The sequence below is a fragment of the Pygocentrus nattereri genome, chromosome 20 (assembly GCF_015220715.1).
Source record: "Pygocentrus nattereri isolate fPygNat1 chromosome 20, fPygNat1.pri, whole genome shotgun sequence".
Classification (NCBI taxonomy): domain Eukaryota; kingdom Metazoa; phylum Chordata; class Actinopteri; order Characiformes; family Serrasalmidae; genus Pygocentrus; species Pygocentrus nattereri.
Genome location: NC_051230.1, coordinates 25837853 through 25853259, shown reverse-complemented (window position 1 = coordinate 25853259; position 15407 = coordinate 25837853). Strand labels below are relative to the sequence as shown.

The 15407-nt window shown below is 37.0% G+C and overlaps 1 protein-coding gene across 5 annotated transcripts in view; it reads right to left on the bottom strand.

The window, feature by feature from the left end:
• rph3ab (rabphilin 3A homolog (mouse), b) overlaps positions 1-15407 on the bottom strand; it is a 60070-nt gene that overhangs the window by 2891 nt on the left and 41772 nt on the right. For all 5 annotated transcript variants that reach the window (XM_037531727.1, XM_037531730.1, XM_037531726.1 and 2 more), the window contains 9 exons: positions 14224-14385; positions 13961-14146; positions 10435-10514; positions 10104-10178; positions 8927-9036; positions 7696-7822; positions 7537-7593; positions 7055-7209; positions 5798-5879 (listed from right to left, as the gene is read on the bottom strand). In XM_037531727.1, coding sequence (XP_037387624.1) covers positions 5798-5879; positions 7055-7209; positions 7537-7593; positions 7696-7822; positions 8927-9036; positions 10104-10178; positions 10435-10514; positions 13961-14146; positions 14224-14385 — 1034 coding nt within the window. The remainder of the gene's footprint in view (positions 1-5797; positions 5880-7054; positions 7210-7536; positions 7594-7695; positions 7823-8926; positions 9037-10103; positions 10179-10434; positions 10515-13960; positions 14147-14223; positions 14386-15407) is intronic.

The following is a 15407-nucleotide window of genomic DNA, read 5'->3' as shown; positions in this document are numbered from 1 at the left end:
AATGAAGACCAAATGTAATCTGAGTATATACACATGCACATATATATATATATATATATATATATATATGTATGTGTGTGTGTGTGTGTGTGTGTGTGTTTACACTCAGATCACATTTGGTCTTCATTACAGGCACTTTGACAAATGTGGTTGACACATACACAATGCACATATATATGTATATATATGTGTGTGTGTGTGTGTGTGTGTGTGTGTGTGTGTGTGTGTGTGTGTGTGTGTGCATGTGTATACACTCAGATCACATTTGGTCTTCATTACAGGCACTTTGACAGCCCAACGTTAATGAGGTATATATAGCATTACCAGCACTGATTTCATTTGTTGAAAGACTGATTAGCCACACTAAACAATCCTGAATGGCATCTGCAATTACTAGCCTTCCTCAAGGAAATTTCTGAAAATTGTTAAGCTATCACACACACATATAAAATCACAATATAGTATTTCTTTGTTCATTTATATGTATTCTAATGTAAGTTATTTTTTAACAAATAAATGCTTAATTCCCAGAAAAATAGCTTATCAGATGCCCACAACTAAAATGGTTCTGTGCAAGAAGAAACTACCTTAAAGATAATATTTCTGAGAACATGGCAGTGACCTGTGGTGTCCCCAGGGTTAACTTCTTGGGCTGCTTACGTTTAACTTGTGCATGCTTCCTCTTGGCCAAATCCTGAATGACATGTTACCACAGCTACGCAAATGATACTCAGCTTTACTTGCCCTCTCCCCCAAACAATTATGGTCCCCTTGACTCACTTTGTAAGAGCCTTGAGCACATCACTAACTGGATCAGACAAAACTTTCTGCTGTTAAATAAAAACAGATAATTTTATTTGAGAATAACAATAGCTCTAATCACAGGCTAGCTGCCTATCTAGATTTGAGAGCCCTAAAATCTAAAGAACGAGCATGTAACATTGATGTACTAATGGACTCTGATGTCAGTTTCAGCAGTCATGTCAAAGCAGTTACTAAATCAGTTTTATCACTTTAAGCACATCAAAAACATTACAGATTTTCCTACTAAACTAGACATTACTAATCTATGCCTGTATGTCTAGCTAGATTGATTTCTGTAAAGCTGTCTTAACTGGACTCCCAAAAAGACAAATAGTTTCGGTTGTATCTCAATAAGAGCAAAAGAACGCAACACATCACTCCATATGTATGCAATATGAGCTAAGCAGAACTTTCAAATCATTAGTAAATAGTCAGTTAGCCTGGCCTAAAGTAAAGACTAAACACCAAGAAGCAGTGTTTAGGTAACATTACTATGTTGCTCTTAAAAGGAAACAGTTGACAGTGGGGGGGGATCTATTATTTAGATCCATCGCAATGCAGATGTGGACCATCAATTCACAAATGTCAAACATCAATATGTCAATATCAATATAATAAAATTCTAAATTTTAACTGATAACGTAATATTGACAGAACACAAACGGCAGAAAATGTACATAAGTGCAGTGCCCGGACAGTCTGTGGCGTACATTCTACATTAAAAGCTAGTGCAGCGGTCGGCAAGCCAAATGTTAATAAGAGTCGTTTTGACTTTTCAACAAAAATCAAACCAACTTGAGAGCCAAAATATTTTGAGTCCATTTTACCATTTTGGCTGTACATCTGGCTTGGCTGTATCTCAGCACTTGCTAATGTATTAGTGTAGGCTAAAAATATAATACAAACAAAAACGCAGACTTACTTTGCTCTACTTTAAGCTTTAGCTCAGCTGTAGCCACTTTTAATGCATCATCAACTGGAAACTTTTCCACAAAAGTATAACAGTTTCTTGTAGAACATGTCTCAATGTTCTACTTTTTACAAGGCTGAATTCAGCTTTTTGTACTCCAGCTTCTCGTTTGAATTTTCCAGTTCCACCTTAAATGGGGCCTGCGGCGCCAGAATGTAACTGCTGCACCATTTAAGGGGGAAGTGGAAAATTCAAACCAGAAGCTGGAGAACGATAAACTGACATCAGTTTCACATTGCAGATTAAATCAGAAAACCAGCTGACTGATTATAAATATAAGTCCATTAATCTCCAAATTATAAATGTTCGTCTTAAATCTTTCTCTTCATCTTTTTGTTAACTACTAGCTGTGGATCTGTTAACTACCTCATTGTGGATCATTACAAGTACTTTAAAAGTTGTCACACAGTGAGAAATAAAGAAATCCTTTATAGAAAAAAAGCATCAAGATGCATCTATAATCCTTTAAAATGATCGCAGCCCTCTGAATCGTAATTGAATCGTGAGGTGCCTAGAGATTACCACACCTAGTTGACAGAGAGAAGCAGAAGATCCCAGTCACTAGACACTTTTAAGTCTGGGATGATTTGAGCAGGCTTTTGCCTCAGTTTAAAACCCTGTTAGCTGTACCACACTTCTTTCAAGTGCAAAGGCACTTTATTACCTTAATGTTTAGGAGAGTATTAGGAGAGTGTTGAGAGTGTGTGACCCGAGCATGGAAGATTAATTTTATTTATTTAGTTATTTATTTTAATGCCTTTTAGTGTCATTTACTTCTTTGATCTGTATCATTTACTTGTAATTACCAGTATTTATTTAAATTTAATTTCTTATCTCTGCTTCTAAATAGGTTTTTATTGGAGCTAATGCAGAATGTTACTGGCACCTTGGAAACTTTTAAATGACGGGACACACAGAATTGCTGTCAAAGCTGTTTCCGGTTGATCCAGTGGATCTTGAGGGCAGAATATCTGTGCTTTACCAAATGAAGAAAGATGAAAAGCTATTGGAATCCATGCTATGGTAAGCTGTGCTACCGTGCATGCTGCCACCATTGCGCCTGCTGTTTCAGCTGATTTGATTCACGTTCCCCATGATCAGTCATGGTTGTGGGCAGCACTTAAACGATGGAAAGATATCTGCTCAGTGAATGTGCACTTGTGAGAACTTGATTCGTGAAGAGGACTGTGATTTTGAAGGAGAACTGAATCAGATGCAACACCCCTTGGATGCATCAGTTCCCTGGGAGGACGTTGTCCCACTTCAGGCTGAGGACACCTGGCTTCAGCTAGGAGCACCTGTGTTAACTGGGACTGTGGACACTCTGTAATACCTTCCAGGTTGCAACTGTGAGCAGGAGACACTGTGCCATAATGCACAAAGGGACTCTCTGCTCTAGGACAGGGGTGGGGATGGGGGTTCAGTGTAGCGCCCCGCTACTGGCTTGTTCAGCCGTGGACATTTGGGAAGCATAGCCATGCAGGAGCAGCGAGCATGGAGCACTATGGATACCACTATGGCAGCAGTGAGAGAGACTTAAACATGTGAATAACTTGTTGTGCCTTAAGTGCTGTATATATGTGCGGGGGCTAGTGGTGCAGTATTGGTGCCTACTGTCCCATTGAAGTGTGTGGCTGCTGGTAAACTGTCTGCTATCCCAGCCATTCAGTAATGCTAAGCGGCATATTTCTCCTGCTGCTGAGTAAATACTAGAGCTTGTTTAAAGCATTACTTCCCACATAATCTTCTATACTGACATCACATTAATTTTATACCCAATCTGTAACTTGGGCAAATCTTGCAGAAGTATTTATAGCCAAAAATTCTATTAGTATGGTTAACTTAAAATTGGGACTAATAAACATATAATTCTTGGCTCCAAAAACCTTAGCTTAGTTGAAACATGGTTAAAAACACACTCTTTAGTGCTTTAAATTAATCCACTACTCCTGGTTATATCTATAAACAGAAACCTTGCACACAAGGATGAGGTGGAGGTGTTGCTACCATCTACAAAGTGACATTTGGTATCAAAGAAAAACACTTGACTTCTCTAAAGAACTTTCAGAAATTTTTTTCCAGTCTCTTCTTGTCTACAAAGTGTCAAATGTGGGTGATTTTACCATTTATATGGGGAAGGAAATTAACCTTATAAGGACAGTGTTGATATTACAACCCCAATTCCAAGAAGTTGGTATGCTGTGTAATATGTAAATAAATGTAAATAAAAACAGGATGCAATGATTTGCAAATCTCATAGACCCATATTTTATTCACAGTAGAACATAGAACACATATAAGATGTTAAAAGTGAGACATTGTACCATTTCATGAAAAACATTAACTCATTTAGAACTTGAATGCAGCAACGCATCTCAAAAAAGTTAGGACAGGGGCAACAAAAGGCTGGAAAAGTAAGTGGTAACAATAAAAAATCAGCTGGAGGAGCAATTTGCAACTGACTCACATAACTGGCTATAAAAAGAGCATTTTAGAGAGGTCGAGGCTCTCAGAAGCAATTATAGGCAGAGGTTCACCAATCTACCAAAAACTGCATCTACAAATTGTTTCATAAAAATGTTCCTCAACATAAAATTGCGAAGACTTTGGATGTCCCACCGTCTACAATACATAATGTCATCAAAAGATTTAGAGAATCTGGAGAAATCCTTGTATGCAAGGAACAAGGTCGACAGTCTATATTGGATACTCATGATCTTTGGACCCTCAGGTGGCACTCCACTGAAAACAGGTATGATTCTGTACTGGAAATCACTGCATGGGCTCAAGAACACTTCCAGAAATCACTGTTTGTGAACACAGATCACAGTGCAATCCACAAATGCAAGTTAAAGCTGTGTCATGCAGAAGAAGCCAAATGTCAACACAATCCATAAATGCCACTGTCTTCTCTGGATCAAAGCTCATTTAAGATGGACTGAGGCAAAGTGGAAAAGTGTCCTGTGATACAATGTATCAAACTTTGAAATTCTTTTGGAACTAAGCTTGTTATTAGAACACAATTCAAAAGCCAGCTTTCCTGATGGTATGGAGGAGAATTAATGCACATGGCAAGGGTGGCTTGCACATATGTGAAGGCACCATTAATGCTGAATGAAATATACAGGCAACATATGCTCCCATCCAGACAGCATCTCTTTTGGGGAAGGTCTCACATATTTCAACAAGATAATTCTAAACCACATACTGCATCCATCACAACAGCATGGCTTCACAGAAGAACAGTCTGGATGCTGAACTGGCCAGCTGGCAGTCCAGATTTTCACCAATAGAAAAAAAATTGGTGCATCATAAAAAGAAGCCCCAGGACTGATGAGCAGCTAGAAACTTACATCAGACAAGAATGGGTCAACATTCCTCTCCCAAAACTCCAGCAATTGGTTTCCTCACTTCTCAAATGTTTACAGGCTATTGTTAAAAGAAGAGGGGATGCTACACAATGGTAGACATGGCCCTGTCCCAACTTTTTTGAGATGCGTTGCTGCCATCAAGTCCTAAATGAGTTAATGTTTTTTATAATATGGTAACATCTGATATGTGTTCTATGTTCGCATTCTGTTTTTATTTACATCTATTGTACACAGTTTCCCAACTTTTTGGGGGGGATTTTATCATACCCTAGATGTAATTTTGACCTTTGGTGTACATATTAGCAAGGTACTTACAATTTCAGTGAATGAAGACATATCTGATCATTGTCATCATTGGTCATTACAGCTATAAGAAATTATCAGTTACTGCAATCGTGCTAAAATTATTAAAAACTAAGGGAAGCCAAAGACCAAAGAGGTTAGTATATATTTCCCCAAGCTACAAAAGAACATTTAATTCACATCCTAAAGCCGTGCAGAGAAATGTTTCCATAAGATGGCCTTTCTCGATTGAAATCCATGTAGCATCAATGAAAAGTATGGCATCCTCTTGAAATTAATTGTAATTTTGTAGAGAGACAAGCAGGATAAAATTTACTAAGTAAAGTGATTTTTGTTTTCCAGCCCTTACTTCATTGAACTCTGGGTTTAGGGTCTTCTTCTTAATCTGGGTCTTGTTCTTAGCCTTCTTCCCCATATCTGGCTTTAGGCATCTGCAAAAATTGAACATGCAGAAAATATTAACAAAAATTGAACAAAAAAATTTGTATTTTACATTATAGATTTCTATGGCTAAGCAGCTGAATGCAAGCCTTACATCACCAAGCACATTGCCAAGCATCGGATGGAGTGGTGTTAAGCACCACCAGTGGAGCAGTGGAAATGTATTCTGTGGAATAACAAATCACGCTTCTATCTGGCAGTCTGATGGATAAATCTGGGTTTGGCGAATCACTGGGGAACTTGCCTGACTACATTGTGCCAACTGTAAAGTTTGGTGGAGAGGGGATAATTCTATGGGGTTGTTTTTCAGGAGTTGGCCTAGGTCCCTTAGTTCCAGTGAAGGGAAATCGTAATGCTTCAGCAGACCAAGACATTTTGGACAACTGTATGCTTCAAGTTAGTGAGAACAGATTGAGGAAGGCCCTTTTCTGTTCCAGCATGACTGTGCCCCAGTGCCCAAAGCAAGGTCCATAAAGGCAAGGGTGGTTGAGTTTGACCCACACAGAGCTCTGATACCCCACAGGGTGTGCTACAACAGGGACTGCAAACCAGGCCCTATCCTCCAACACTAGTGCCTGCTCTTCTGGATGAATGGGCAAAATTTCCCACAGATACACTCCAAGATCTTGCAGAAAGCCTTCAAAGAAGAGTGTTAACCGTTATAGTTGCAACTCCCCAACTCTATAATAATGCTTATGCTATTAGACTGGGTGTCATAAAAGCTCCTGTAGTTGTACCGTGTATGGGTAAGTTCATTGTTTGTTCCAGATTGTAAATACAATACATATTTGCACTGTAGACACTATGACTGCCAGTCAGTACCTGTGTATTGTTTGTTCCGGATGGTAAATAAAATTACTATATTTGCACTGTAGACATTATGTCCCCTGTTTCATATCACTACCCATGTAAAGAAATGTATTTTTTAATCTATCAGTGTTATATATGTGTTAATAATACAATATTATTAATGGAATTTGGTTAATGAAATAAATAAGCAAATCAATAACCTCTGTAACGTTGTTCTTCAATATTTAGTTCCATTACTTCCCATTTTGAAGCTCTGAGTTAGCAGCAACAGTCAGAAGTCACATGGCCAATAGCAGTCTTGACAGCAGTCTGTTCATGTTATCACATATAATTCACACAATTTCAGTTGACTCACATTTTAACAAAGGGGTCAGAGTAGCCATTAGCATCCATGGCTGCAAGATGAACACACCGTATTACACCCACGATGAGACGACTCTGCTGGCTGTTATACATTAGGGAGATTAGGATACGACCTCTCTCCTCCACTTCACCTCCATCCTTACCAGACTACATACACACACAAAAATGTGCCACATACATATATATTATGCATATACACACACACAGACAAAAACAAACATACAAAGAGTCAGACTGAGCAAGAATTAGAGAATTTGATTTCTTCTTTACACATATAAATCTACAAATTCAACACAAATATATTTAGTTGCTAAATGTTTGTTACAAGAAAAGGAAATCATTATTATTATGTAAAAATGCACCAGCAGTAGTCACCACACATGGTAATAAAAAATATAAATTCTATCTGCTTAAATTTAAGTAAAAATTGATTCGTTAAACGTAGCATAACCTTCTGGATCGCTGTGCATTTACCTCATCCTCATAAAGAGCTATTCCTCTTGCAGCACCAGCAGTTGCTGTTCTCTTTGTCTATAGCAGAAGAAAGATGACACGTACAGCTACAGTTGTATGACAAGAACAATATCATCGTTGTGTGCGAGAGAAAGGAGACAGGCAGAGGGAAATACTCACCGGCACCACCCTCTCTAGACATACATTGAAATTCTTTTTCTGGTTATTTTTGAGCTTTTTCAGAGCTACTCTGGTCTCCCCAATAAACTCATTGTGCCCAAACTTGTCCTCGTCACAAACAGAGATTCTGCATTCAGAGAGATAACAAGTGCAGATGATTTTGGATAGAAAGACAGATTTTAGAATACAGTTAGCACATTTCAACTTCCTTCAAATAAAAAATCTCCATGTGTGGTCAGATATTTGCCTTTGAGAACAGTTCCTTTTATGTGTTGAGATATATCACTGTTGTCGGAACAAAACATTTTAACTCCATTTTTGTCGTTTTTGAGTTTTTAACAGTCCTGTTGTCCTTTACATTGTATGTAAATTTCATGATGAATGCACAAAACGAAACGACCCAAAATTACTTAGAAAGACATCTGATTACATTGACTTACATTAAAAGCAATGTCTTCTATTTTTTTAACTATTTATCACTTTTCACAAAGAAATAAAAAATCATTTTATTTTATTGGACAATCAGGATCAATTAAATTAGATACACACAGGCTTGAGTACTGCTTTGCCTGTTGAACATAAGCATGACTTAAATAAAACTTTTCCAAAGACTTTAGCAAAGACTAAATGTTTTACATTATTAACACACTATATTGCCATAAAAAATCCCAAAAAGATGAGGACAAAAGTTAATGAAATATTTCAGTCTAGGAAGGGCTATAAAGCCATATTTAATGCTCTGAGAATCCAGCAATCCACAGTGAGAGCCATGTCCAAATGAAGAAAACCTGTACAATAAATCAAATGTTCAATTTTATGTCAGTTAAAATTTATTTGTATTTGTATCAAAAAGTAACTTTACACAAAGCACATAAGCAAGCCAATTAAACATTATTAAGAAACCTAGAGCAGTTTTTTTACAGTAATAAATTTTTTGTGTTATAAAAGATGTATTGTAAGATATTCACATCAAGTGTGTAAGGTTCCAAACTATGATGAGCAAAATGTTGCATATTTTTATAAATATGAACACTTGCCTGTACATTTTATTTCATTCAGGCTTGAATGAGTACTGCTTTTCAGTATAGGTGTCTGATGTTGGCTTGTCTTATGCCTCACAGTGTCTACTTAGCATGCATGTATGAAATTAGATTCTCATGTCATTTTCCTGTTTTCAAATCATTTCATGATTTCTTTTAGCAGCACATATAACATCAGTGTGTTCGCTGACCTGAGAGTCTTGCGCTGCATGTCATCATCTGTCAGGCCATGGTACACCAGTGTCTCATTCCAGGCAGGATTCCGGGTGTTGCGGAGTGTCTTTGTGCGTAATTTGTTTGACTACAGTGGCAACAAAGACATGACAATAGAGACAAAATGTCTGTTTAGCCAACTTTTACTACAATTATACTTTGTTCAGAATTAGCCCTGGGGCTAGCATAATCAATGTATAAAATGATAGGTAGGCAGCTAACTGCTGCTTGCCCAAATAGTCCCCCTATTAATTCTGGGTATTACTGTAGCATGTCCATAATTACTTTATGTAAGTATGTTTGCTCACAGGCTGTCTATGTAAATATAGCAGCAAATTGGCAATCAAAATCTTAAATTAAAATGTTTTTCAGTTAATTTCATCTATGACATTCATGTAAGCAAAGCAGTCAAAGGAACAATGGAGCACAAAATGGAGAATTCATCAAAAGTAACAGTTTAGCAAAACACATGAAATTAAATAAAATGAAACCAAAAACAGGCAGATCTTAATAAAAATGAAAAAAAAAGACTGCAATGAATACTAGAATCTTTTGAAAAATAAAGTACATTAAATCGGTGTTATGCTTATTTGCAACAAAAACTATTTGCCTTTTATTATAATTTTATTCTATATTTGTTTGGGCATTTAAATCAATTAAAAGTTTTGGCACAACACCAACACTGCCTTCAGTTTTTCATCAGAAGGTTGTACATTTCAGACATTTAACTAGAAATATGATTTCATTACATTTAGATGCTTGCTGGAAAATCTGCTATTGGAAAAGATGAAAGAGAAACTTGTGTATCATGTTACACTCCCGAGTTATTATGACATACCCTACTAGTGATCTCATTTGCATAATAATAATAGCTTCAGTTAGCTATCATTCACTAAAAGCAATATTTTCTAAACCTCTCAATATGGCTACACACTAATAGTGACCTCATTTGTGCAATGGTTGCAGGCCCAAAGATGATTTTAGATGTCTGTAACCATGTTAGGATTAGGGCTAAGAGGTCTACTAAGCAGACTAGCAAACTTTCAAGCCGACTAGCAGCATTTGGAGTAAGATCAGCGATGACTACCAAACAGACTAGGACCATTATAAACTCACTCACTATCTGCAACTAATGAGCTGCCCACCAAATCTGACCTTGCTTGCTCCAGGTAGCAGATGCAGCTTGACATAGGGATCAGCTAGTCCATTGGAATCCATTGGCTTCAGGCCCTGGAAGGAAAAATGACATATTCAACACAGCATACCAGTGCTAACAACACATAGTTTAGCAAGGACAAATCATAGGATGAATTAATTATTGGAGAAGTAAAAAAGGATAATCTTTTAGGATATCACCAAACACTATATACACAAACTTTTACTTTATATTTTAAAACAATATCAACACATATATTAAATTTTCTATCATGGAGAAAGAGCGTATGCATGTGTACACATGATCAAATTTGTGTTTCTGGTGTTTTACCTTAGCTCTGATAATGTTGCAGTGGAGACTGTTATTCTCTTGTTCGTACAGCAAGCTGAACTCAAGTGCTCCCAGAGTCGCTACAGCAAATACATTTGACAACACAGTCTAAATTGGAATACCATGTTTGTTAGATACAAAAAAGCCAAGAAAAACAGGTATTTCCAAAACTGGAGCTAAAAAACAGTAAAAGAATAGAACAAATGCGACTAAATGAAATTAAAAATACACTAAAGCTGTTCAAGACTATAATGATTACAAATGATATGGCACTTGTTGCTTTATTGAATAGCTCATGAATGAATATGTGGTAGGAGATGCACCTTAAGACCAGCACGACTCTTCATTTAAAGATTCAGCCAACATAACATAATAATACCTCAACACGTGCAAAAAGAATCAAGACTGTGATTGGAAGCATCATTTTTGTAAGAACTCAGAATAAGCATTCAGTTTTAAATTGGAATAACTTTGAAAAACTCAAACAAGCAGCTGACTGAAGGCAGTGCAATACTGTTTAGTTTACAATAATTACAAAGGATATTTTGCTATAAATGACCTAATTTGTGTGAAAATATATTGTCTGTGTTTTTAAATACCTTTTGAATTTATCCACAAAACAAGGTCTTTTAATCCACTCCACATCGATGTGACTTTCTGGGTATGGTAATGTGATAATTGACTTGAGAACAGTTTGGAAATCTTTTGTTAACCCTTGTGTTCTGTTGAGAATTACTGCTTTGTAGTTTGGGGCATACTGTTGTATGGGCAAAACAAAATTACACTGAGTTCAAAATTAGCTACTGTTCTTCCAAATATTAGATCATTCGAAACCAAAGACATTTTAACATAGTACACTGAAAATAAGTGTATTCTTCACCTTTTTTAACAACAAATTGGGCTTTCAAATTTCAGGATGATGAATAAATATCTAAATAACCATAACATTATTATTAGGGCAAAGAGAGGTATATTCTCACACTTGAACATGCATTTAGATTTCTTAACATTTTCCAAGCTCATTGACAGGTTAGGAAAATCATATCCTAGAAAAGAACATCTGTCAAATCCAGGATGACCCTCATACTGTGGTTCTTCTCTGGAGTGCTATCTAGTGTTTTTCCGGTGCAAATATGCATTTTCCAAGCATATGGCACCCCATAATTGCTCATGTGTCTATGTGTGTGTGTCTGTGTGTATGTGTTTGTATGTCTGTGAGAAACAGAGAGAGAAAGAGAGAGAGAGAAACAGAGAGACAGGAGTTTTTTTAAATGTGTGTGTGTATGCATGTAAAAGAGTCAGCTGTGTCCTTAACACCAGATAAAAACTAAATATACATGAAAATCTACTGCTTCCCAAAACACAAGTTATGTATAAATTTTTAGGGGGTGTTTGGAATACAATATCAGTATAAAAATATTGTTTATTTACAGTTTCCATAAACTTAGGAAGAGTATCAAGCTGATTACAAAGGATACTTTGTGAGCTGCTGAAGAGGCTCTGTGGTCTCAGGGACCCCAAAAAGAACATAAAGGTAAAGGAATGGTTTCATATTATTTAAAAAAAGTATACTGCTCTCAAGAAAACATCGGTAGGAGACATGCTGGATTAAATTACAAGCTTGGCTGAAATAAGGTAATATATGTATGATCAAAGAAATGTTATTTAACTTGGCTGCCTTTCTATAAGAAAGAGGAATAGACTCTATATAGCAATTTTATATTCAAACAAAGAACCTGATATTCAAAAATTTGCATTTATAGACTGGTAAATAACTGCAATGAAGAAGCACTCATAGGCATTGGAGAATTTGATTGTGTAATGACTGATTCATAAAATTAAACTTAAAGCTATTCATTCAAAGTTATTATTAAAAGTTATGTAAATATGTACTTAATAAACAATGATTGCTTAGTTCAATGCCATTAACTATTTATGTTTATCCTTGGAAATCTCTTGTGTGTTAAGAGTATTTTTAGAGTACAGGGACTTATGTACATCCCACATACCAACTGCAAAATCATTTGATGCAGGTGTTAACGAATTACCCAAATCACTAATTGAAATTGGGAAGTAGGGCATCGAATAAAATAATATTTTAAGATCAGACAAATTGGATCAATGAAATGTGTTACTTGTGAATGTCACTGTGGTGATTCCTTGGGGAGAAGTTCCACCTGCTATTTCTGATCAGACAGAAACTCCAGGGAAATCTGTTCCCATCTACTCTAAGGCCTCACATTTTATCTAATGAGACTTGTCCTCAATGCTTAGCTTTCCTCACTGTAAATAAGTGGCTTCTGTGTCAGCATATATGATCCATACTTTGCCAAAAGATCTGTGAATATACTAAGAGCATAGTTTATGTTCTGTTGGATATCTCTTGGCTTTTGCTACCAGAGTATTGATTTCTGTGCTTTGGCAGCAAAAGGGATGATCCATCTCTAGGAGTATTGTGGCACAAGTGTCTCTACACAGTGTACACACTAATAGATGTCTCAGAAAGATGTATAATGTACAGGAAGCACGCTAAACACAGATGTCCGAAAAAATATTAATTGAATGTGCCACACATCAGGTTAAGTTATGTTTAGACTCTCTTTCATAAAAAAAGAAGACAAGAACAAACATAATGAATAAATAAATAGATTTCATGCCCACAAAGCTCAAGAGCAAATATTAAGGACAGCTTTTCAATAAATTAAACCGCCATCATAGACAATAGTACTAGATCCAATTTTACATAGTTATGGTACAAAAAGATTTGTGAAAATGATGTCAGTTCTCAAGGGCTACTGATTTCTTTTACTTCAGTTTCAATCGATTTCATTCAATCAGATCCCTATACTGTGTCACTATACTGTTGCCTTGCATGTAAATAATTTCAATTTTCATCATAATGTAGCCTAAACAAGGAAGCACACATCTGTGACCTTAATAAGATATTCTAGTGAGCTGAAATGTGAATTAGAACTAGAACCAAAGCTTCGTAATCTGCTTTCAGTAATATTTATTTTCCCAATTAATTGAGAACCATTTGTCACTGTGTTTGCACACTGTGAAATTAGACCTCTGCATGTAACCCATCCGTGCAGTGAAACCCCACATACACACTAGTGAGCACACACACACTAGGGAACAGTGAGCACACTTGCTGCGGTGGGCAGCCCTACCACGGTGGCCGGGGAGCAATTGGGCATTAGGTGCCTTGCTCAAGGGCACTTCAGTCATGGACTGTCAGCCAAGGGGTTCGAACTGGCAACCTTCTGGTTACAGGGCTTGTTCCCTAACCTTCAGGCCACGACTGCCCCAGCAACGTTGTAGAGCACTGTAAAGTATACTAAATAAGACCATTCTAGTGTTATTTTTGCCACATCTTTATAAAGTCCCCCAGCAAACATTCCAGCTTCACATATATTTTTGACTGCATTTTACATGGACCAGCTAAGAATGCTTTGTGGTTATATGAGCTGTATACTGAGTATAGAGTAAATAAGTCAAAGACTAAGAACATAACTGTTCTTACTGGTTTCATCAGAGTCATAGCTGTTGGCCTCATCCTCATCCTCCTCTGGTGGAGGAGCCTGATGACGGGCTGGTGGGGTATTGTAGGAGGCTGACTGCTTCCTTTCCTCCCTCTCTGCAGGGGGCACTCTGTCCTGGAACCCAGTGGTCAGGTAGGCTCCTCTCTCTGGTTCTTGGAGAGCAGTAGCTGCAAACAAAAACGTATTACCAAACTAGAAACAGTCAGGCAAGAACTATCAGTGGGATGTCCAGGTCTGAACTCACTCTGATGGGTTTTCAGAGCTGCAGCTGATGGGGGTTGTCTGGAGCTATGGACAGCAATTGCCTTTTTCATCACAACAGGACCATCTGCTTCTGAGTAACAGGCTCCGGCAATGCTGGTTGGCTTTGGAGCTACAGCTGGTTTTGGAGCAATAGGTGGATGTCCTGTGAGCACAGACAGTCTAGTCAATTTCTAATTTGAAACATTTAAAATTTAGCTCATGCTGTACATGAGCAGTGTACATCATTCTCACAGAGCAAACATCAAGCAAACATTCTGACATTCCCATAAGAAAAGGCTCCATGCTCTTCACCTGCAGCTCCAAACCCTGGTCCTAAAGCACCCCTTCCTTGCATATATCTTAATCTTTTCCCTGCTTCCATCTAGGGCTGCAACAAATGACAAATTTGATGGTTGAATAATCTATCGATTATTGAAATAATCAATTATTTGGATTATGAATCACTAAATTGCCAAATATCTATTATGTAACTGTCAGCTTTTAAAGTTAGCTTGAGGTTGTTTAATGTAGACAATAAAGGTGAATAACTTTTAATACAAAAGATACATAAAACTCCAATATCTTTTTCCTGTCAAAATTTAAAACCAAGGGTATGCAAAGTAGCAACAACAAATCTAACAAAACTAAATCAGTTTTCCTGATCAAATAAAAAAAAAAAAATTAAGCTGAATTTAAATTTTAAATTTAAAATGTGCAGTCTGTGGTGTCTTGTTGTGAGAGGCTTGCTTCTCCTGAGGGCAGATACTCCCCACTGCAGAGAACATGCACTCTGATAGAGTGGATGGGAAAGTGGCAATGTTTTTGGCAAGCTTGTTCTCTATTCTCTATTTGAACGATTTTGTGTCAGCATCCATTTCAACAGTAATCCTTCATCCAGCGGCATTGTATGTTTGCAGTGAACAACCTCTTGAAACTGTTTGTGAGTGGTGCCAAACATTTGTAGAATACAGAAAACTGTTTGCAAACATTCTCCTATGTTCGCCAAATTTGAACGCATCTGTGACCTCAGTGTTAAGACAGCGATGCAGTGTTTAAAAGTGTAAATGTTATTTGAAAAACAAACAGCTTAAAACATGAAGTAGGACAGATTTTAACATTAAAATTTGTTAGTTATCTTACCGGGATGAATCTTCATCTAGTGATCTGAAGTGTTTCCTCTTCAGA